At 39.7% G+C, this 22,486-nt stretch overlaps 1 protein-coding gene across 6 annotated transcripts in view; it reads right to left on the bottom strand.

Moving 5' to 3' along the window:
- The window catches only part of LOC138751586 (RNA-binding motif, single-stranded-interacting protein 3), a 1,523,265-nt gene extending 1,501,010 nt beyond the window's left edge, over positions 1–22,255 (bottom strand). For all 6 annotated transcript variants that reach the window (XM_069914047.1, XM_069914050.1, XM_069914051.1 and 3 more), the window contains exons 1-2: positions 22,104–22,255; positions 21,440–21,643 (exon numbers count right to left, since the gene is read on the bottom strand). In XM_069914047.1, coding sequence (XP_069770148.1) covers positions 21,440–21,625 — 186 coding nt within the window. In that variant the 5' untranslated portion in view covers positions 21,626–21,643; positions 22,104–22,255. The remainder of the gene's footprint in view (positions 1–21,439; positions 21,644–22,103) is intronic.
- Positions 22,256–22,486: the final 231 nt, after the last annotated feature.

Here is a 22,486-nt window from a genome sequence, read left to right as displayed (position 1 = left end):
AAAAATCAATATGGATGGAACTTTAAAATTTATTAGTCTTAATTAATGTAATTAGTAATTAATGTTAAAGGAAACGGGGTGGTGAAAAGGAGGTGGGTCTTTGCACAACTAAAAAAAAATTAAAGGCAGATATAGTCTTTCTAAAAGAAATGCATCTTACCATCAGAACATGCTAAATTAAAAAGAGGATGGGTGGGACAAGTAAAATCATCTACATTTGGCTCAAAAGCAAGAGGAGTAGCAATTCTAATTAATAAAAATGTACCAATAATAATAGAGACACTGACTGACCAAGTTGGAAGATTTGTAACGGCACATTGTAAAATTTACACAGAATCATGGATGCCTATGAAAATCTAAACACCAAATTATGATGATGAAACCTTTATGAAAGATATCTTTTTAAAAACAGCAGAGGGAAGACAAAATATATTGGTTGAAGGAGATTTCAATTTCTGTTTAGATCCAATACTGGATAAATCAGCCAGAACAGTGACAAGGGCAAAAACTACAAAAATGACACTTGCATTTATGAAGGATTTAAATTTGATTGATATATGGAGGTAGCTTAACACCGTAGAACGAGAATATTCATTCTACTCAAGGGTACATGATTCACATAAAAGGATTTGTTTGTTTTTAATTTTTGTCCAGTTAAAAAGTAAGTGATAAAAACAGAATATCTGCCAAGATCATTCTCCATTAAATGTAACTATTGCAATAATGGAAAAACTGTAGCGACTACTCCAATAGAGCCTCTAAATGAATTCACCAGAACAATATTAGTTAGCAAAAAACAGTTATTTAAATTTGCCTCCTCTTTTAAATTCCTTCTGGCCCGGACACCTGGGACCAGAAGTGACATCACCCCGTGCCTGCAACTGACCTGCAGGACATGTGTCTTAAAGTAAAGATGACAGAAGTCTCACGCCATCTTGAAGGTGAGTACCCAACTCCTCAGTGCACCGCAAACCAGCCCGCAGCATTGTGTGTGCCCCCCCCATCCCCCGGCCAAGTGAGTGAGCGGCGACCAGGCCCATGGCACTGCATGGCTGCTCAGGAGCCACACAGGCAATGGTTCAGTCCACTGTGCTATGCGGTCACTCAGCCCGCTATGCCATTCCCCCCCCCCACAGAATCGTTGTCCAAAAGAGATGAACCAGCTGCGCTTGCCTTAGGCGGATGCCCTTGTCTCCTGGGCTGGGGACAATGAATAGGGGTAGTAGGGTCCACGTGCTGGTTTGAGTCTGTCTCTAGTAAACAGATGAGAATGTCCCCCAATGCCTAAAGTGTACACAACCCCACCCCTTTTGATCACGTAGAAAGAGCCATCATACAGCCATTGCAATGGAGTTCCTGGGGCCTGTCTATGTATGAACATCAAGTCAGTGTCGAGGAGGGCTGGAGGAACATGCTGTTTGGAGGTTCCATGCCAGTTGGTTGGAATCGGTTTTCTTATTGCGCCGTGGTGTTGAAGTTGCTGAAGCATGTGCTAATCAGAAGGGCAGGGGTTGGACAAGAAGTGAACATCACCTGGAGCCGAGAGAACTGCACCCTAAACCATTGCAGACGACGCTGGCATGTCTTCCTTCAGGGCGGTGTGCACTCCCAGCAGAATCCATGGCAACTCATCTACCCAATTGGGCCTGGTGAGTCGGGCTTTCAGTGCGTTCTTGAGTTGCCGGTGGAAATATTCCACAAGACCATTGGACTGCGGGTGGTATGCAGTGATGTAATGCAGTTGCATGCCACAAAAGCACGCAAGGCCAGTCCATAACGTGGAGGTGAATTGCGCTCCACAGTCTGAGGTGACGTGTGTGGGAATTCCGAATCTTGAAATCCAGTTGGCGCATGTCTCAGTGCCGCAGGATGGCAATGGGATGGCCTCTGGCCATCATTTGAATTGGTCTATGACTGTGAGGATGTATCTCATGTTCTGAGACCCTGGCAATGGTCCGACCAGGTCTATATGCACATGCTCAAAACATCAGCACACTGCTGGGAAAGACTGGAGAGACGCCTTGGTGTGTCACTGAATTTTGGAAACTTGACAGTTGATACACATTCGGACCCACTGTGCAATGTCTTTCTTAAGTCCACGCCATTTATTTAGTTGCCATGAGTTTGACCGTTGCTCTGATGGAGGGATGGGACAGGTTGTGAACTTCGTCAAAAAGGCACCATCTCCAAGACGTGGGGATTACCAGCCTGGGGTAGCCCATAGACATGACACAAAGCAGACTCAGTCCAGTTGTGGTACCATATGTTGTAGGTCTAGGCTTGTGATGGCAGTTCTGTATGTCTGAATATCCAGATCTACGATCTGTGCACTCACCAAGTCAGAGATATCAATGTCACCCTGGATATGATGCACTGCCAGTCTGGACAGCACATCAGCAACCAGATTGCTTTTTCCTGAAACATGACGCACATCCATAATAAACTCAGAAATGTACAAGTTGCGTTGCTGCCTGGCCGACCATGGGTTCGATATCTTGCTAAAGACTAAAGTGAGTGCTTATGGTCTGTGAAAGCAGTGAAATGGCAGCCCTCCAAAATGTATCGAAAGTGTTGTGTGGCCAGGTACAATGAGCTGTACTTCATTTCTGATTGCTGTAGGTGGCGGCTAAAGAAATCCAGGGGTTACCAATGGCCATTGACAGACTGTTAGAGAACCATGCCCAGCGCTGAATCAGAGGCATCTGTGGTGAGGCCAGGGCGGCAATGGGATTAGGATGCTCGAGCATCACTGCATTGGCCAGAGCATCTTTGGCACCTGGGAACGCCAACTCCACCATCATGGTCCAAGTAACCTCTTTGTGCTTCGTGGTGAGGAGTTAAAATAGTGGGCCAAGAATGCTGGCGGCTGCCAGAATGAAACGGGATTAAAAATTCACCATGCCCCAAAATTTCTGCACTCCCTTTACCACAGTAGGTTTCAGGAAAGCACGTACAGCATCCACTTTAGTGGATAAGGGAAACACACCTTCTGCCATGATCTTGTGCCCAAGGAAATCGATAGTCTCTGCCAAAACTGGCATTTGGTAGGGTTGAGCTAAGACCGAATTCATCTAACTGTTGGAAAAGTGCAGTTTATGATCCTTCTCATATTGACTGGCGATGAGGATGTCGTCTAGTATGTGTATGCAAATTCTAAATCCCTGCCGACAGTGTCCATAAGCCACTGGAACTTTTGAGCGGCGTTTTTCAAACTAAATGGCATCCTGAGGAATTCAAAAAGCCCGAAAGGAATAATAATTGCTGTTTTGGGTATGTCATCTGGATGGACTGGGAAAAGACACAGCAATTGTGCAGACGGGCAGCGAAATCCTATATGTGCGGAATAGGATATATATCGGGCACAGTTATATCGTTGAGCCTGCAGTAGTCACCACAGGGTCTCCACCCACCAGTGTTCTTGGGCACCATGTGTAATGTTGGAACATCGAATGTTATCCAATTCCTCCATGGCAGTAAATTCTGCCTTGACCTGCTATAGTTTATCTGGTGGGAGACAACGAGCCCTAGTGTAAATTGGCGGGCCCAAGGTGTCAATATAATGGGACATGCCATGTGCCATTGTTGAGGAAATGAATTTAGAAGAGAGCACACCAGGAAATTCGTTGAGCAGGGCAGCATAGGTGTCAGAGTGTAGAGTGTGCACCCCGAGTAGGGAGACTTGTCATTTGCTGCTTATCAAAAGGTATGTTTGGAAAGTAGTGGCATCGACTAGCTACTTTCACTTAACGTTGAGGGCCTGTAGGAAATCTGCACCCAAGATGGGCTGGGCAACAGAAACCAAAATGAAATTCCAATGGAACGCTGCCTCTCCTATCTTAATTGTGACACTTTGCGTGCCAAAGCTGGGGATGGAAGTCCCATTTGCGGCTTGAAGGGTGAGTCCCTGTCACTTGTGCATCTTTTCAAATTATGTTGGTGGGAGCAAACTGAGCTCAGCGCCTATGTCCATGAGAAATTTGCACTTACAAGCATCATCACGAAGATAGAGGAGGCCAGTACTCGTGCCAGCTGCCGAAGCCACTACTGGCAGCTTGGTTTTGTTTCTTGACAACTTTTTAGGCTTGCCACTCCTGTCGTATGAGCCACACATCTATGCGCATTTATCCCCCACTGGCTGTGGTTAAAACACCATTTTCAGCACCTGTCAGTACATTCGTCCCTTTTTGTTTGAACCGCAGGTATGGACGGTGCGCAGAGCACAGGAGATGTCTCTGCCAAGAACACAGGCTGTATGTGGGTAGACATTTGCCTTGGTGTGCTATCGAGTCTGTCAGCCTGCCAGGCCACGTTATGGGGACGGCTGAAATCCATGTTTGCTCTTGGTATGGAGATGTGACCCAGGAGCTTTGCCAGGAATAAGATCTCAAAAAGAAAGCAATTGGAATGATTGTCTGCTAGCAGGAGAATTTGATTCATTAAACTGGACAGATTCCTGTCGCCTCTCCCCTCCATATTCAAAAGCCACATGTCCCGTTCATATCTGGTTAATTCCAGAATGTCCAGGAGGAACTGCCGAAATCTGGTGTATTGGTTTTCTGCCAGGGGATGGCCAATAAATTCACTTACTTTAGCTGCTGTAGCAGTGTCCAGTGCCCCGACGACATGCCAAAACTTCATGTCTTCAGCTGTTATTCCACGAAGGCGGAACTGGGTCTCAGCCTGGTTCAGCCACACTTGAGGCTGGTGGGCCCAAAAAGGCGGCAAGTGAACGTCTACTGTGTTAACTGCAGCTGTGGAGCAGCTGCTGCTGTTGTTGTTGTGTCCATGTTTACTGTGGATTCAAGCTTCAGCTGAATCTTGCAGTCGGGGTCACCAACTCTAGTGACGACTCTAGTAAAGTACTAGTCAGCAAAGAACCTTTATTTAAATTTGCCTCCTCTTTTAAATCCCTTCTGGCCTGGACACCCAAGACCGGAAGTGACATCATCCCGTGCCTGCAACTCACCTGCAGGATGCATGTCTTAAAGTAAAGATGACGGGAGCCCCGCGCCATCTTGAAGGTGAGCGCGTGGCCTCCCAGTGAGGTGAGTGTGCAGTGAGCAGGCCCAGGGCGTACAGGCGACGGTTCAGCCCACTGACCTATGTGGCCACTCACCATCTACAAAACAAGAAAATGTATCTAGATGGCACCTCAATGCCTCACTGTTGAAAAGGAAGGACTTTAGTGAGTTTATTATGAGTCAGATAGAACTATTTTGTGAAATCAATCTTTTGTCTACTGATAATAGCTTTTTTAATATGCTTAAAGCTTATCTAAATGGATAAATGATTTCCTATACAAAAATTCTTGAGAGAATATGCTACAGAACTTGATGGTCTAGACAAAGATATAGCAAAATTGGAAAAAGAATATCAGAGAATGGGGTCACAAGAAAAATATAGGAAACAAAAATAAAATATAACACATTACAAATTTATAGAATGGAAAAAAATATTAAAAACTAAATTAAAAAATTATGAATTCAGGGAATGGGCACATAAAGTTTTATCTTGGCAGTTAAAGGCAGAGGAGTCAACTCGAATAATATTTGACATCATACACTTTTTTGCTACAGCTAAGGCTATCATAATTAATATTTTTGCGCTTCATTCAGTTTGAGGCCTAATTCCTTACTTCTTATGTTACTTAGAAGAAAGATCTCTGGATATTTTGGTATGTTTTTTTGTGATTTTATTTAATATAACCTAAATCCTTATATTTTTCCTCAGACCCCAACCTTTGATAATCTTTTTCCAATTGAGCTATGTCTTGTTCCAAATTATTAATTTCTTTCATATTCGTCAGGAGTTTGCGAAGGAGCTAGTGGAGTTGTTCAAGAGAACCAGTACGGACTTGAAGGGCCGACATGGCCTGTTTCCGTGCTGTAAAAGGTTATATGGTTATGATCAAAAAGAAATAAATAATACTTTTAGACAATATTATACCAAACTACAAATCAGAGCCATTAGGAGATGAAAAAGAGATGGACAAATTTTTAACAAATGTTGAACTTCCAAAATTAGAAGATAAGAGAACAAATTGATTAAGATGCCACTTTCACAAGAGAAGAAATCAAGGAAGCCTTTAGTACTTTACAAGCTAACAAATCTCTGGGGAAGGATGGGTTTCCTTCCCGGTTCTACCGATAATTTCAAGTTATTGGACTGGGCGGAGAACCAAACCCTCCTGGAATCTTTCTCAACTGCTATAAACAGTGCTGCCAAAGAAAGGTAGAGACCCATTAAAAACTTCATCATATAAACCTACATCACTCCTAAATGCTGATTGTAAAATATTGGCAAAGGCATTAACTAATAGACCGGTACAATATTGACCAAAATTAATATATACAGATCAGGTGAGATTTGTCAAAGGAAGACAATCTTCAATTAGTCTAAGTAGACTATTTCATATAATACATATGACAAAATCAAAGTTGAATCCAAGCATAACCATCTCTCTAGATGCAGAAAAAGCATTTGATCAATTAGAATGGTCTTTCTTATTCAAAACATTGGAAAAATTTGGTATAGGCAGAAAATTTATAAGATGGATTAGAATTCTATCATAAACCACAAGCCAAATATTAACTAACAATCAGATATCAGCAGTTTTTCCCCTGAGTCGATTGATTAGACAGGGGTGTCCTCTGCAACCAGCACTTTTTATCCTAGCTAATGAACCACTGGTGGAGATTAAAAGGAGAGAAGCAGGCATTAAAGGTTTCAAAGTTGGACCGGAAGAATATAAAATTAGCATATTTGCTGATGATGTGCTATTATATATGTCTGACCCAGCTGAATCCTTGAACATTAGAAAATTATGGAAGAATATCAGGTTATAAAATAAATATGGGCGAGAGTGAGATTATACCATTGAAATATTTTGATTATGAAAGTTATCAAAAAGGTAATATATTTAAATGGAAGCTAAATTGAATCAAATATTTAGGAATAATGAGAGATAACAACTTACAGAACTTATATAAATGTATTTATACTCCACTTTAAGAAAAAATAGAAAAAGATTTACAGAAATGGAAAGATTTGCTGATCACTCTTGTGGAAAGAATAAATTGTATTAAAATGAAGGTGATGCCAAGATTACAGTATAATTTTCAATTGTTGCCTAATGCATCACCTAATGATTTATTTAAATTATTGAATAATTACATAAGGCAATTCCTATTGTTATGAGCCCCAAGGATTCAAAAACCAGCAACAATAGAAATTCACCAAGACAATGACTATTTAAATTAGTTTAATTTTTTCAACTTATCACTATTAATTTACTTAACTCTCTCCCTCCCAAGTGTGTGTGTGTGTGTGTGTGTGTGTGTGTGTGTGTGTGTGTGTGTGTGTGTGTGTGTGTGTGTGTGTGTGTGTGTGTGTGTGTGTGCGTTTCTATCTATATTTATGAAAAAATTCAAAAATATTTTTAAAATGTCTGTACAGATTCTGGAGGTTATTATCTACCATTATTCCAAGATATTTTATACCATTTGAGGGCTACTTAAATAGATTTGTAATGCTGATACTCAGTGTAGTCAAAATTTGACAGTGGCACAATTTCACTTTTTTCCCAGTTTACCTCATATCCTGAAACATCACCATAGGCTTTAAATAAAGTCTGTAATTTGGTGAAGGAGTTAACAGGGATTATGTCATCTGCCATAAAGTTAATTTTATGTTTTGTCTGACCCACTTTGAAACCTTTTGTATCCGGGTCTTGTCTAATTGCTTCAGCTAAGGGTTCAATAACCAAGTCTAAAGTCCTGGAGACAAGGGACAGCCCTATCGACTCAACCTACTCAAGGGAAACGTTGCTAAAATGTGTCCATTAGTGATGACCCTGACTCTGGGTCTATGAGTTTTTACTCAGTTAATAAACAGCTGTCCAAACCTGAGCTTGGCCAAGACTCTAAATAAATACACCCACTGCAGCCTATTGAAGGTCTTTTCAGCATCTAGAGCTATAACAATGCTAGGTTCAGTCTGAGATTTTAGCCTACTCTGGTGATTTATTAGATTGTTATTAGATAGTGAGCCCAAGACTTTTTCAATTTCTTTTGGAGTAAAGGGGAGATATACATTTGTTTAATCTTCTTGGACAAGTTTGGGCAATGGACAATAAAAAACATCAAACTTGGTCAGGTCTTCTGGTGATTCAATATATAAATTTGATACAAATATATATATATGATACATACTGTGTATAAATTTGCATAAAACTTTAAATTTGTCATTAATTTCTATTGGATTATATGAGACTGAGCTCTCTTAAGTTTGAATTGCATTAATTGTCCTCAGACTTTTCTCTGTTTTCAGTTGCCAGTCTGCCTTCTCTCCCAATTCATAATATCTTTGTTTAATTCTTAGAATGTTTATTTTTCAGTTCTATAAGTGTGTAGTGTATTGTATTTGAACCTTTTGCTTACAAGCAATTTATAAACCTCTTTGGAACCATACTGTTGGAACTCCTTTTCCAACTTCAGAATTTCTGTTTCCAGTCCTGTGTGCACCATGTAGTTCCTCTTAATACCTTCTGTATATGAGATTATTTGTCCCCTTAAATAGTGTTTAGTGTGTCCCATAATAAAAAGAAATATTGGGAGTGTAGGGAGTTTGTCTCACAAAATAACTTTATCTGGTGCCTAATAAATTTACAAAATCCTGGTTTATGAAAAAGGATGGGGTTGGTTTTTCTGGCATCAAAATAGAGAGGGACAGGGGTGAATGATCCAACAAGGTTCTAGATAAGTACTCAGACTCTAACGTTCTATGAATTAGCTGTGTTGACAACAGAAAAAAGTCAATCTTCGTCTGAGAGTTATAGGGCAGGAATAAAAAGAATAATCCCTGGTTCAAGAGTGTGTTTGCCTCGACACATCTGTCAGATTTAAATCTTTCATAAAAGTTTATTTTGGATACTGTCAGTGTTGACCTGTCCAGGACAGGATCCAAGCAGAAATTAAAGTCGCATAAAGGATTCATCATCATAATTAAGTGCATATAAATTTAAAAGCATCCAAGGTTCTGAATAAAGTTGACAATTAACTAATACATATCAGCCTGATGGGTCAATGATAGTTTCTCCAATCATTTCTGGCATTTCTTTGTTTACCAAGATGGCTACCCCCCTGGCTTTGGAATTAGAAGATTACGATATATATGTCCTACCCATTTGGCCCTTCTTACACTCCTGTACAGTAAGGTGGGTTTCTTGTATAAAACCAATATCAGTTTGCATTTTTTTAAATGATACTTCTCAAATAATACTTAAAAAATACATATGTAAATTGTGTGTACTCCTCTCAATCAAGCCCTTTTTACAAAATATTTCAAAAGAAAGAAAAAAAGAAAAAAATGCCCCCCTCCATTGATAAAACCCCTCCCTCTAATCAAGGTTTGCTTGTATATCTAAAATATTTAGGAAACAAAAGACAATATTTGGAAACCAGACAGCACTGCTCAGGGGTATCCAAGCATCTTAATTTGTTAAATTATGATAATACTCCATGAAAGGGCCCCACATCTTGTAAAAATTCACTTTTACATCTTTAACATTGTATCTAATTTTTTTTCTAAAATTAGGAAGGACATGACCTCCTGTAACCATTGAATATGAGTAGGTGTGGTAGCGTCTTGCTATCAATGAAGGTAAATGCTGAAATTCACTCCTGACATGAAGTCAATAATATTCCCTCTTCTTGAGAAAAGCCAAGTAGAGCAGTTAAGGGGCATGGTTCTAATTTGACCCTAAAATAACTGATAAAGTTTGAGAATAATGTTTCCAAAAACCTTCTAAACTAAGGCAAGTCCAAGGCATATGTATCAATGAAGCCTTGAAAATTTTACTTTACAGAGTGAATCAATATCAGAATAAAAGTGAGATAGTTTGTATTCTGAGCTGCATTCACTACCCTTTTTTGGTTCTTCAGCAGAGCAGTTCCCATACAGTGCTGTGATACATCCAGCAAGTATGCTTTCAATGGTACACCTGTAGAGATTGTTGAGGGACAAGGGAGACATGCTGTACTTCTGTCATCTTCTCAGAACATAGAGGTACTTTCTTGACTGTTGCCTCAATAGACTTGCCCCATGTCAGATCATTGGAGATGTTTATTCCTCACTCTTATCACTCTTTCCACTTCATTGGCACTGATGTTGACACCTCTCCTCATCAGTGATCGTATCCCTTGTCATTGAGAGGTTGTCATTGAGGCAATAAGCCACGAGATTTTCAATCTCTTTCCTATATTCCATCTTGTTTTTTGACACCCAGGCTATCATCGTCATGTTGTTAACAAATTTGAAGATGGAGTTGGAAATATACAATTGTGGACGTGGAGTGAATAGAATAGGAGGTTGAGTGCACATCCTCGTGGAGCACCAGTGTTGAGTGTGATTTTAGAGAAAATGTTGATTCCCATCTTCATTGTTTAAGGTCTTTATTCAGGAAATCATAGGTCCATTTGCAGAAGGGAGTACATGGGTCTAGATCCCAAACTTTTGGGACTATGATATTAAAGGCAGAGTTGTAGTCTATGAACAGTAGTCTAACATAGGTTCCTTAATGTTCAGGTGTGCAAGGGCCAAATGGAGAGCCAGGTAGATGGCATCTGATAGGCAAAATTATGTCGGTCAATGCTGGCTAGAATTGATGTAAGCCACGACTAGCATCTTCTGTGGTCCATATACGGACAATTGCATTGATCATTAATGAGATATATTCTCTCCCTCATTACTCTTTTGCTCTTAACATATTCTCTTGAGATATCTCTTCAGATTTTCCTTTACCTTGTCTGTCAAGTCATCATCCTCAGACCTCACCACCCTCCGTCCCCGAGAATACTCCAATATAAAGGGACTTTTTTGATCCTAGCTGCCCATGCCCAAAATATCCCACCTCCATTTTTTTAACCAGGCCTCAATACCCTTGTCAACCTTGATTCTGTTATCCTGTCAGCCCTTTGGCAACTTTAATCACTATTAGTAACATTTCTTACTGCTCGTGTATTTGAATAGAGAACAGCAAACTGGTGTTTACATGCAGTTAAAGGGGAGCAGCAGGGTGTCTTGGAGAGCAACTTCCCAGACTCTTGCAATGAAATGGGAACAGGCAGCTGCCAAAAGTTGTTCTCCTATTTCTAGTTAAATAACCAAGCACAGCATGGAAAATTAAGATTTGATATCAACAAAGATTTGATAGATAGATTCTGATTCTGAAATCAGAATAGGCTTGATAAGAGTAAACACAAGGATACTCGTTTCAGACGGTTCAGTAACCAAAGAATAAAGATTAAAAGTAATGAGCAAATGAACAAGAAGTGATATGTTGGAGCAAAGATTTCACACAACGATTTATTATAATCTGGAATCCACTGCCTCAACAGGTGTTGGAAACAAATTTCATGGCAGCTTTCAATAGGGATTAGAATAAATGTTTGAAGAGGAAAAGCTTACATGGCAAGGGAAAGGAGCACAAGTGCAGGCTTATTGTATGGTTGCAAAAAGAGATGGTCAATGCACAATGGTTTGCCACGTCATGGATGTTCAAAACTAATTGTGAAATATTGCACAGAATTCACAGAACAGAAACAGACTATTCATCTCTGCAGGTCCAAACTATTGGCTGTGTTCTACACTTTCCATTCTTCATTTAATTTTATGAATATACTCTTCTATTTCTTTCTCCTTCATTTTTATTTACCTTTATCTGAATGCATCTATTCAATTTAAATCAACTACACTGTACAGTTGAAAGTAACACATTTCCTTTCTGGACATTTTCTCATAGTTCTTAATATTTATGGATCTTGATTCTGATCTTGACAGCAAGTGGAAACATCCCTTCCTCTCTGCCAATATGATCAAAAAATAAAAATAAAAATGTTTGTTTATTTCAGTTAAAATCTCATTAATCTGTATTGCAGTTTTCAATGATCTGGTTATTTCTGTAACTCCAACCCTTATGGACAGGTATCTTTCAAAAAGTAGAGGCATCCCCCGGATTACACGACAACCATCTTATGCAGATTCAACTTGGGATGTTTAAAAAAAGGATTATCGCAAATTTTCATGGATACGTATATAACGGTGGGAACTACCAGTGGTCCCATGTGTATGAGATGCAAATACCTTACACATTGCAGTCTGCTGGGGTAACCACATACATAGTTATTAAGTTGGGTACAAGGAAGAGATTAATGAGCACATGAAGGGCTTGGTGACAATAAACTACAAGGCAGCAAAGATGTGAAGTGTTTTCAGCAATGAAAAAAATTGTTAGCTCTATCCTCTTAGGGCAGGAGTCTGCAACCCGTGGCTCCGGAGCTGCATGTGGCTTTTTCATCTCTCTGCCGTGGCTCCCTGTGGCTTAGAAAAAATGTGAATACAATAAATGGCTATTTTATTTAAATTGCTTTTTTAGTTAGTTAGTTTTGTCAATGTAACAATTATTATTTTGGAGATTAAGGTGATCTTGTAATATTAAAATAAAACGTGTTGTAATATTTTGAAGATCAAAATTTGCGTCACAGCACTGTAGTGGTTGATACCACTGTATGTGTCACCTGTCACCGTCTGGCAAGTGACTTGTTTTGTACTTTCGACCCCCAGAAAACTAACCATGGATAAATCCAAAAAAAGTTTCTGATGAAAATAAAACATTTAATGCTTCATAGACAGATTCATTTGCTTTCACTGCTGACAAAGCTGGTTTACCTGTATGCTTAATATGTGGCAAGAAATTAGCAAACAACAAAAAAAAATCAAATGTTGAAAGACATTTCCAGAATAAACACACAGCTTTTGCTGAAAAATACCCATCTGGAGATGAAAGAAAAAGAGCAATTTCGGAACGGCTGCAGAAAGCTGATCAGAGTAAAAATACTTTGAAGAAGTGGATGAAATCTACAAATTCAAGTACTTCTGCTCGTTTTGTGGCCGCTCAGGTGATAGCCAGGCACAGGAAGCCATTCACAGATGGGGAATATATAAAAGAATAGTTTATCGAGATATCCGAACATCTATTCTCGGACTTCAATAACAAGAGTGAAATTGTTCAGAAAATCAGAGATATGCCACTCTCTGCAAAGACTGTCAAGGACAGGACCATAAAAATGGCAACAAATATCATCAGTCAACTAATTAGGGGCATTAATTCGGCTCCAGCGTACTCAATCGCCTGTGATGAATCAAAAGACGTAAGTGATTTTCAGCAAATAGCGCTATTATGCAGATATGTGAACTCTGCTGGGCCACAGGAAGAAATCATTGAGTTGATACCACTTAAAGGCCAAATACGAGGGGGAGGACATCTGTGAGGCTGTGTTAGATTGTTTAAAGACCAAAGAAATAAATACTATCCACTTGGTGTCAGTGGCTATTGATGAGGCACCGAGTAGGACAGGAGCACAGAAGGGGTTTGTGACTTTACTTCAGAAGTTGCTAGATAGAAAACTGCTGATGTTTCACTGCATTCTGCATCAAGGTGCACTCAAAGGTTTCCTCCAGAATGCACAGAAGTGATGAATCTTGTCATACAGATAGTGAACAAAGTAATGGCAAAAGGATTAAACCACCGACAGTTCCGTTCATTATTGGAAGAAGTTGAAAGCACATACTCTGATCTCCTGCTGCACAACAAAGTCCGGAGACTGTCCAAAGGGGAGGTGCTGACACAGTTTGCTGCTTGACTGGAGCTGGTAAAAAATTTTCCTGAAAGCAAAGGGAGCTAAAACAGCCAGATTGTCTGGAAAATCTGCCCTTCATGGTGGATAGGACCATGCACCTTAACATACTGAACAAGTCTTCAGGGGAAAGGAGGCACAGCCCTATAGATGCTGGAGTAGGTTTTGGCATTTGAACACAAGATGACAGTCTTTGCTAGAGATGTACAGAGAGGTACACTGTCTCACTTCCCCTCTTTGAGAGGGTTCAAAGAAGCACATAATCAGATCAATTACGAGCATTTACAGCGTGCAATAATTGCAATGCAAATTGTGTTTGGGGAAAGATTCTGTGAGTTCAGACAGGGAAAAAAAACATTTTGTCCTTCCCTGTCACTCCCCTGAACATCAATTTATCCCTGTTGAATATGACTGCACTTACAGATGTAAGCCAACCTGATCCTGAGATCGAATTGACCAATATACCAACTTCTCGCTCGTACCTAAAGCATATTTCCAATATCCTTGGTTTCAGAAGCTTGACAGCTGATCTTGAAGATGTTGCTCGTCAGAAGCACAAATGGAGTGAAATTGAAAACCTCCCCAAACCGGACAAACTTGTGTTTGAAACATGGAATTCAATTCCCAACTCTTATATGAACATAAAAAAATATGCATTTGGAGTCCTGTCTATCTTTGGATCCACATAATTATGTGAGCAGGTTTTCTCGAGCATGAACTACATAAAAAGCAAACATCGCTCGCACCTCACGAATGACACATGCAATCCTGCATGAAGATCAAAGTGACTTCTTACAGCCCTGTTATTGATCAGCTGTGCAGTGAGGTTCAGGAGCAGAAGTCACATTAAGCAGGTGAAAGAAATCAGTTAATGAGTTATTATTTTGCAAATAATATCTTTACATTGGACCCTGAACTGATTCTAGTTGTGTTTTATATTTAGGTTGGCGGTTGACTGCTGCTGCTCCGCGACTGGGGAAATCAACGGGTGACGGCAACCTTCAGAATAAAATACAAACTGGCATTTTTTTTGTTTGCTCTTTTTAATTAAAGCAAATATTTCTTTTTTTAAAAATTCCACAAGGGATGGACTCAAACAGGCCCGCATTATGTATTTTATTTGAAATTTATACGTGAAAGTGTCTTTTTTTTAGAGTTCAAAAGAATTTGTTGTTTTGCTTTGTTACAAACAGAAATAAAATTTCATTCGTTTTCTGTTTGTATTTCCTTTATTTTATAAATGTAACAAATTATAGTCCTTATATACATAGCATAAGTGTAATTAAACTATATATGTGGTGATTTCTTCATTTTAGGGATCAAACTGGTTTTGCGGCTCTAGATAGGTTTTATTTGGTGGGAAACAGGCCCAAATGGCTCATTTAATGCTGAAGGTTGCCGACCCGTCTTAAGCTCACGATAATCCAGGAAAAGACTAAAATGTTTATCACCAGAGTTTATCCAGGAAATAAATCACTAATGAATATTGTGCATGACAAATAATGTGTCTCTCAATATTACTTATTGGGTTTATGTGTCTTGAAATTTTCTTAACTGTGAATTGCTTTGTTGACCAATGTATCTATCCTATGGACATTATGGAAATCCAATGATTAAACAGTTTATCCACAATGTGTCAAAATAAGAGCAAAATGTTCTTATGGATGGTGCAACACTTAGTGCCAGAAACCCATATTTGAATCCTGCACTGTTTGTAAGGAGTTTGTATATTCTCCCTATGCCTGCATGAGTTTCCTCCAGTTTCCCTCACCTTTCAAAAATGTACAGAGTTGGAGGTTAATTGGGCTATTTGCCTGACATGGGCTTGTTGCCCTGATAGGCTTGTTTCTGTGCTGGATCCCTAAATTTAAATGGGCAGTATGGTTTGCCTGGCGGTCATTACAACTCCAGTGATCCTGGCTCGAATCAGATGCTGTCTGAAAGGAGTTTGCTCATTCTCCCCATATCTGTGTGGGTTTTCTCTGAGTGCTCTGGTTTCCTCCCACCTATCAAAACATATGGGGGCTGTAAGGTGATTAGGGGGCACGGGCTCGTTGGCCAGAATGGCCTGTTACCGTGTTGTACGTCAAAAAAAGAATTAAATTAAACTGCAAAAATTTAAATGAGCCTCAAACTAACAAATCACAACTATATTTTTCCCCAGAACTTTTATTCTTTTAAAAGATTTATTATTTGTAGAGTAGGCAAGTCAAAGAAGCAAAATGTGAGGTCATTTTACTTGTATTTCAATATAGAGCATACTATATGCATAACCTAAAAAGAAGTCATGCACACTTCAAATGTGCATACATAGCCAAATTAAAAGTTGATATTGCAAATGTATTTGACTGAAATTTTAAAAGTTTAGCTAGGTAGTTAATTCAAAGAACACATATGTAATGATGAAGCAATGACAAATTTATTTCTACAAATATTGTTAGTTATTTATCATGCCTGTCATTTGAATAGGATTAACGTTAAAATTAATGAATTTTAAAAACACTTTAATCACATGTCAGAAAGTAAATGAACTTTAAAAAAGTAAATGAAATATTCACCATCACGCATCATGTTAAGTGTCAACTATAAACAAAAAAAAATTAAGTGTTGATCATGTGTTCAACTTGCAGCTTGGCAAAATTATGAACTCGCCTCCATCCAACACCTCTTCCTCCAGAGAGAGAGTCAGGTGGAGCTGGTGTCAGAACCAAAGCAAAGGGGGCAGTGATGGCAGGACAGTGAAGGGATCATCTGGCAAGTGTTTCCGTCCAAATTCACTGGATCAAAGAACAGGTTCAACTAATGCAAGGCTACTGCTCATTTTCTCAATAGACATCCAATTTTACTTACTACCCCTTAAGTATGCTTGAGCTTCTGCCAAGCCTGCTCCCTGGCTATTTTGTAATGATTATCAGCCAACCTCTTTCTTTCCAACATCCTTCTCTCCATCTAAGCTCCTCCCTACACAACACGCCCCATCCCCTTTCTAACCCCAGTTATTTTAGGTTCATAAAGTTGAAAAACAAACTGCTGCAGACCTTAAGCCAGTGTTTCTCAACCAGGGTTCCTCAGAACCCCAGGGTTCCTCAGAACCCCAGGGTTCCACAAGAGGTCACTAGGGGTTCTGCGAGAAACAGTGATAAATAGGCTAATGCATTTTTGAGTAATTTTTGTTTAAATTTATATTCATAATTTAACTATACACGGACGGCATATTGTTGGAAAATCCTTGGTTATTACAATAAAGGCTTCAACCTCTTATTATATTATTTAAAATGAAAACCTCAGTGTGAGGACTCATAAACGAGCAGTATGATTTCTTTTTTGCATTGCCAATAAATTTGACAAAAAAGTGGTCATTTTTTCCTTAAACAAGTTATCTGAAAAAAATATATAATGTTTACCACATGAACTACGATAAAAATATAAAAGAGATAGATATTAATAATAATATATAATAATTTTTATGGAGGGGTTCCCTGAGACATGAAAACTATTTCAAGGGTTCCACAAGGGTAAAAAGGTTGAGAAAAGCTGCCTTAAGCTGTGGAGTCTCCATAATGTCAGAAATCATCAACAAATGTACACAATTATCCTTCCTCATGCAGAACCCCAAGGATCCGGTGCTTAACCCACTGCTCTATTTGTTATACACCCACGACTGTGTGGACAGACACAATTCCAATGCCATCTACAAGTTTGCCGATGACACCACAGTTGCCAGCAGAATCACAAACAGTAATGAAGAAGTGTACAGGAGGTAGATGGATCAGCTCATTGAATGGTGTAATGACAACAACCTTGCATTTAACATTAGCAAAACCAAGGAGATGATTGTGGACTTCAGAAGGAAGCCAGGGGAACATGACCCAGTCCTCATTGAGGGCTCAGTAGTGGAGATGGTCAAGAACTTCAAATCCCTGGGTGCCAACATCTCCGAGGATCTGATTTGGAGCCTCCATGTCAATGCAACCATAAAGAATGCTCGCCAGTGGGTATACTTTGTGAAGTGACTGAGGAGATTTGGTATGTCATCGAAGACTCTCGTAAACTTCTACAGATGTACCGTGGAGAGCATTCCGGTTGGTTCCATCACTGACTGGTATGGAGGTGCCAACTCTCAGGATAAGAATAAACTCCAGAAGGTTGTTAACTTGGCCTGCGACAACACAGGCACCAGACTTCACTCAATCGAGGACACCTACAAGAGGTCTGAAAAAAGCAGTCTCTATCCTCAAAGACCCCCAGCACCCAGGCCATGCCCTCTTCACTCTGCTACCATCCGGAAAAAGGAACAGGAGCCTAAAGATAAGCACACTGAATGGCACAAAGACAGCTTCTTTCCTGCTGCCATGAGATTCTTGAATAATCAATAAACCAGACACTGCCTTACTTTTCATACTCTATTTTTTATATATGTAGTAATGTTGTAAGATGGTTATTATATGAATGTTTGCACTATGATACTTCAGCAAAACACCTAATTTCATGATTTGTTCATGACAATAAATTCTGATTTTCAAAATAAATGTTTAAAACAGTACTGTTGAATCAAGAACTTACAATGTTAAATGATCTGTCTGCGATGTCACATTCTATCATTGAACAAGCAAAGCTTCCAGCAACAGCTCTCCCTTCCTGGTTTCCCCTCACCTCTGATAGAACTGGTTGCATACGTACCATTGATGATGAAGTTCATGTCCAAATAAAACTATTTTTTCATGTGTGATATTTGCAATGAATGTAATCAAGGCATTCAGTAATTGTCCAAATTGAAAAGGAAATTGGGATTTACCAAACAACAGAACAGGAAAAAGGCTGAGAATAATAGCAGTGCTGAAGGAGTTCCAGGAAATAGGGTGAAAGCCTATCATTGAAATTTCAAAATTATTCTATTAGGGAATTATAAGAATAAAGTTCCATTGAATGTGTCAAATTTATAGGCAGAGTCATCCACTAAAACCATTCATACATATATGCATTAATTATGATTAAGCAGGGCAATTTAAATGATGATAAATTCTCAACTATTTTGTCATTGTTCAACAAGTATAATACTGTGAAATAACTACACCTACAAGATATGCTCATGCAGTTTCCACATGCATTGACAACATCAACTTTATTTCGTCGCAATCTCCTGTCATCCTATTTTTGTATGTTTGATGGCTTTTGTGTATGATTTTTTTGCTACACTGCTTGTTCGACATGCAAACTGGATTTGCTGAAATTTCCTGAGTCTTCTATCGAAAAACATGTTCTCCCATATGGTCAACCATCTCTGGCTGAATTTTAACTTCACAACATGGGCATTCTATCCAAGGAAGTGTCCACAGTTACCGTATTTTTACGCCTATAATGCGTGCATTGTATGCTATTTTTACAAACCGGGTAACCCACCGTGCGTTATCTCTGTAAATGCGCTATACCAGAGCATTTTTTACACATTGAATATAAAATTGAAGTTATTTGAGCAGCAAACTGGTTCTACGTGAACATTTATTTTTAATTGCTTGAATTAAATTATCAAAAAAAATTCTGAAGTCAAAAAACTTTCATTTGAATGGTGACTGTCGATATAGCCTGATTTTGCTCTCTTCAACTAAGAGTCCACTCCTTCAAGCCAGACTCGAACTGGGGCCATTTAGATTTGGGGCCACGACATGCACATTTTTGTGGATTCATCTTTTCAAGCTCATCTTTCTCTTTCCTCCATTCATGAATGGATGATCCACCAACCTTGACCTCTCTTACTACTGCTCTGTTACCAGTTTCTTCTGCTCTCGTAACTACTTTCAGTTTGAAGTTAACAGTGTAAGATTTGCGTTGGATTCCTCGCATTGTCAGAACGACACTGGATCTCAAAGGTAATATGTGCGGAGCACAAAATGCGAGGGCCTTTTGTACGAATTTTTGGATTATGACTGATTTGCCTAGATCGAATACAGCTGATAGCTAAATGGGCTGATAATAGTATCTGTGTATGAATCACTTTGTTTTTTGTGACTTTTCAAGGGCATATTATGAAGGTGCTGGACAGGACCGAATACTACTGGTGGCATATGCGTGTGTGCACTATACCAGAATTTTTTTTTACACATACTCTGACCATCCATTACTAAAGCTGCAAAGATTCATCATATCAACCAGCTCTGTTCAATTCTCAATTTATCTACTGGTTAGGCCCTCATCTATACTATCTTATATTTGGATATGACAATTCTAATTTTCTTATATCTAGCCTATAATTTTCCACATTTAAACCTGAACTTATCTGAAGTTAAATATCCATTTCCTGCCTCATGCCATATCTATTATTTGTTTCAGCTAAGCATTTTGGCCAACATGGGCTTGCAACCATAGCTCAATTTCAGAACTTTCTTTCTTGTTTTCAAGTTCTTCCACCCCTTGCATGCTCTCGAACACCCTCCAGAATGCAAACTTTTTGTATATCTTTGCTTTTCATTGTTCCATCGTGTCTTGCCTTCAGCTCCTCAATCCCTAAACATTGGCGTAAATCAAAGTCCCAAATTCAAATATATCTGTTGTGTCCTTTCTTCCAACTCCTACAAATTCATACAACAAACAAATTGGGGACCAGTTCCATAGGCAATCCCTTGCCCAAACGGAAATCAAAATAGTTCACTAAAACTGGTGCGTGACATTGAATCATAAAATTCTCTGGAAAAAGTTTGCTATATAATGTTCCAAGGCTCATGCAAAATATTGTATTTTAATGAAAGAGAAATATTTTTACTGTCACACAGAATACAAATAAGAAGGTGTGAATTTGGAACAGGAGCACATCACACTTGGCCCCCTGTGCCTTTTTCACTGTTAAGTGAAATCATTGCTGATCCAATTATAACCTCAACTCTGTATTTGGGATACATTCAACATTTGCCATAAAAGCCTCTCATATTTTAAAAAATCATCTTATTTCTGTCTTTAAGATTACCTCTAATTGTATAACTTCCCTCAAAGTAAACACAGATTTCTACTCAGCTTGTCAAGCCCACTGGGATCCAACATGTCTCAGTCGAGTTCACTCTTTTAAACTTCAGCAAATACAAGCAAGCCTGGCAAATCATTCCGGACATTTGTTTAATTTAAAGAATGGATGTATATGGATGCATTTTGTTTTTATAATGAAAAATAATGAATTCCTTTGTATATCCTTTAGGATGAAGTTTCGACGTAAACAAAAACATGGTTTGGGAAAACAACATGTGAATTCTTCCAGTGGACGACCAGTAAGTGATACTTCAGATGTCAGATGGACAAAGTCAAAACATTAGCAAATCTAGGAGCCTATGTGCAATTGGTCAAAATGTGCTTCAGTGGAAGCAATTGATCATGTTCATGCATATGCCTATTCATTTGGTTATTCTACTGGAAGCACCGATTTTTATTCCAACCAGTGCCTCTGACAATTATAGGGAGAGGAATGCCATGTTAATGTCTATGCATTTGCATAAATATTCTTTTTTAAATCACAATCTAAAACCAATAACTTGTTATGATGCCTACTTTCTTTTGCAAAGGAAAGCATTCCTCATAATTTCCTCTTTCCTGTTCATCATTCATAATTACCACAATAACTAATGCCTTAAACAGCCAGGAAAATGAAAAACTGCTGGTTCGACAGGGTTTGCACATCCTGTTCTGCCATTCCTTAATCAGAGCTTTCAAAAGAAAAGCTCTTATCAATTGGCCAAACCCATCAAAAGTAAGAAAGTCCTGACCTTCTTGTCTTCTTGTTCAGTTGCTGGCCTCTTTTCCTGGTTGTGGCTGTCACTGACAGTTGCACTCTCCTCTTGCTGCCCATCCTGCTGACGCTGCTGACAGCCACTGCCTCCAGACCCCTGAGCGTGGGGGATGGGCTCCAAGCTCCCGTTCTCTCGACACTGAGAAACTCCGTTTACATCCATCTCGTCCTTCCCAATTTACTACATCGCACAAGATGTAAAAGAACAGGATCAGGTTAGCTTTGATGCCACCATTCTTTTATTAACCCCCACCACCTCCAAGGGTGCCACCCCCCACCTCCAAGCGCGACCGGGAACCGTGGAACGAGGCAGACTTTTCAATGTGTCCTTGTGCAATGGCCTTCAATCGCCCCTAAAGAAAGGAAAAACAAACGCGAACTCAGCAGAGAAACTCGGCGTTCAGTGGCCAGGACTCGTCGGCTGTGGGGATCGCTTCCACCACAGCTCTGGACCCATCCCAAAGTTACAAAAGAAGGGGGATGGGGGGGGGGGGGGGGGATAAAATTCCCAGTGTTGTTGCGGTGCGTCGGGTGGTCTATTCGCTTGAAGAACCGCTTCAAAGAAACGACAACCAAAAGTTAAAGCCCCTTCCGAGGGATCGGCGAGGCAAAAAGGCGGGGGCAAGAAACGAGTTCCCAACCTGCGAGATGCGGTGCAGGCGGCGCCGCTCCGACATTGACTCGGCGAGCCGGGTTCCGCTGGTGCTCATCTATCCTCTGTGTGACCGAGGCTCTCGCACTCGCACTCCGCCCGCGTCGCGCCACGCAGCCCCTGCACGACGAGAACCCGAGTGAAAGAATGCAAGGGCGGGGGGGGGGGGGGACCATCTCCACTCGTGAATAGCAGTGAAAAAAAAGGGCACCGACGCTATTTCGACCTTGGACGAAAATAAAACTCTCGAATGAGCTCTGGTAAAATTGTATCAACTTCAAAAATGATCAACCAGAGACATGATTTCTGCATCTCTTTCATGCCCAATGTATCTCCACACAGGCCTTGTCGATGGCACTGCATAAATATACA

Source organism: Narcine bancroftii, chromosome 1 (genome assembly GCF_036971445.1).
Source record: "Narcine bancroftii isolate sNarBan1 chromosome 1, sNarBan1.hap1, whole genome shotgun sequence".
NCBI classification, from domain to species: domain Eukaryota; kingdom Metazoa; phylum Chordata; class Chondrichthyes; order Torpediniformes; family Narcinidae; genus Narcine; species Narcine bancroftii.
The sequence above is the reverse complement of the archived record's forward strand: the minus strand, read 5'-3'. Positions and strand labels throughout refer to the sequence as shown.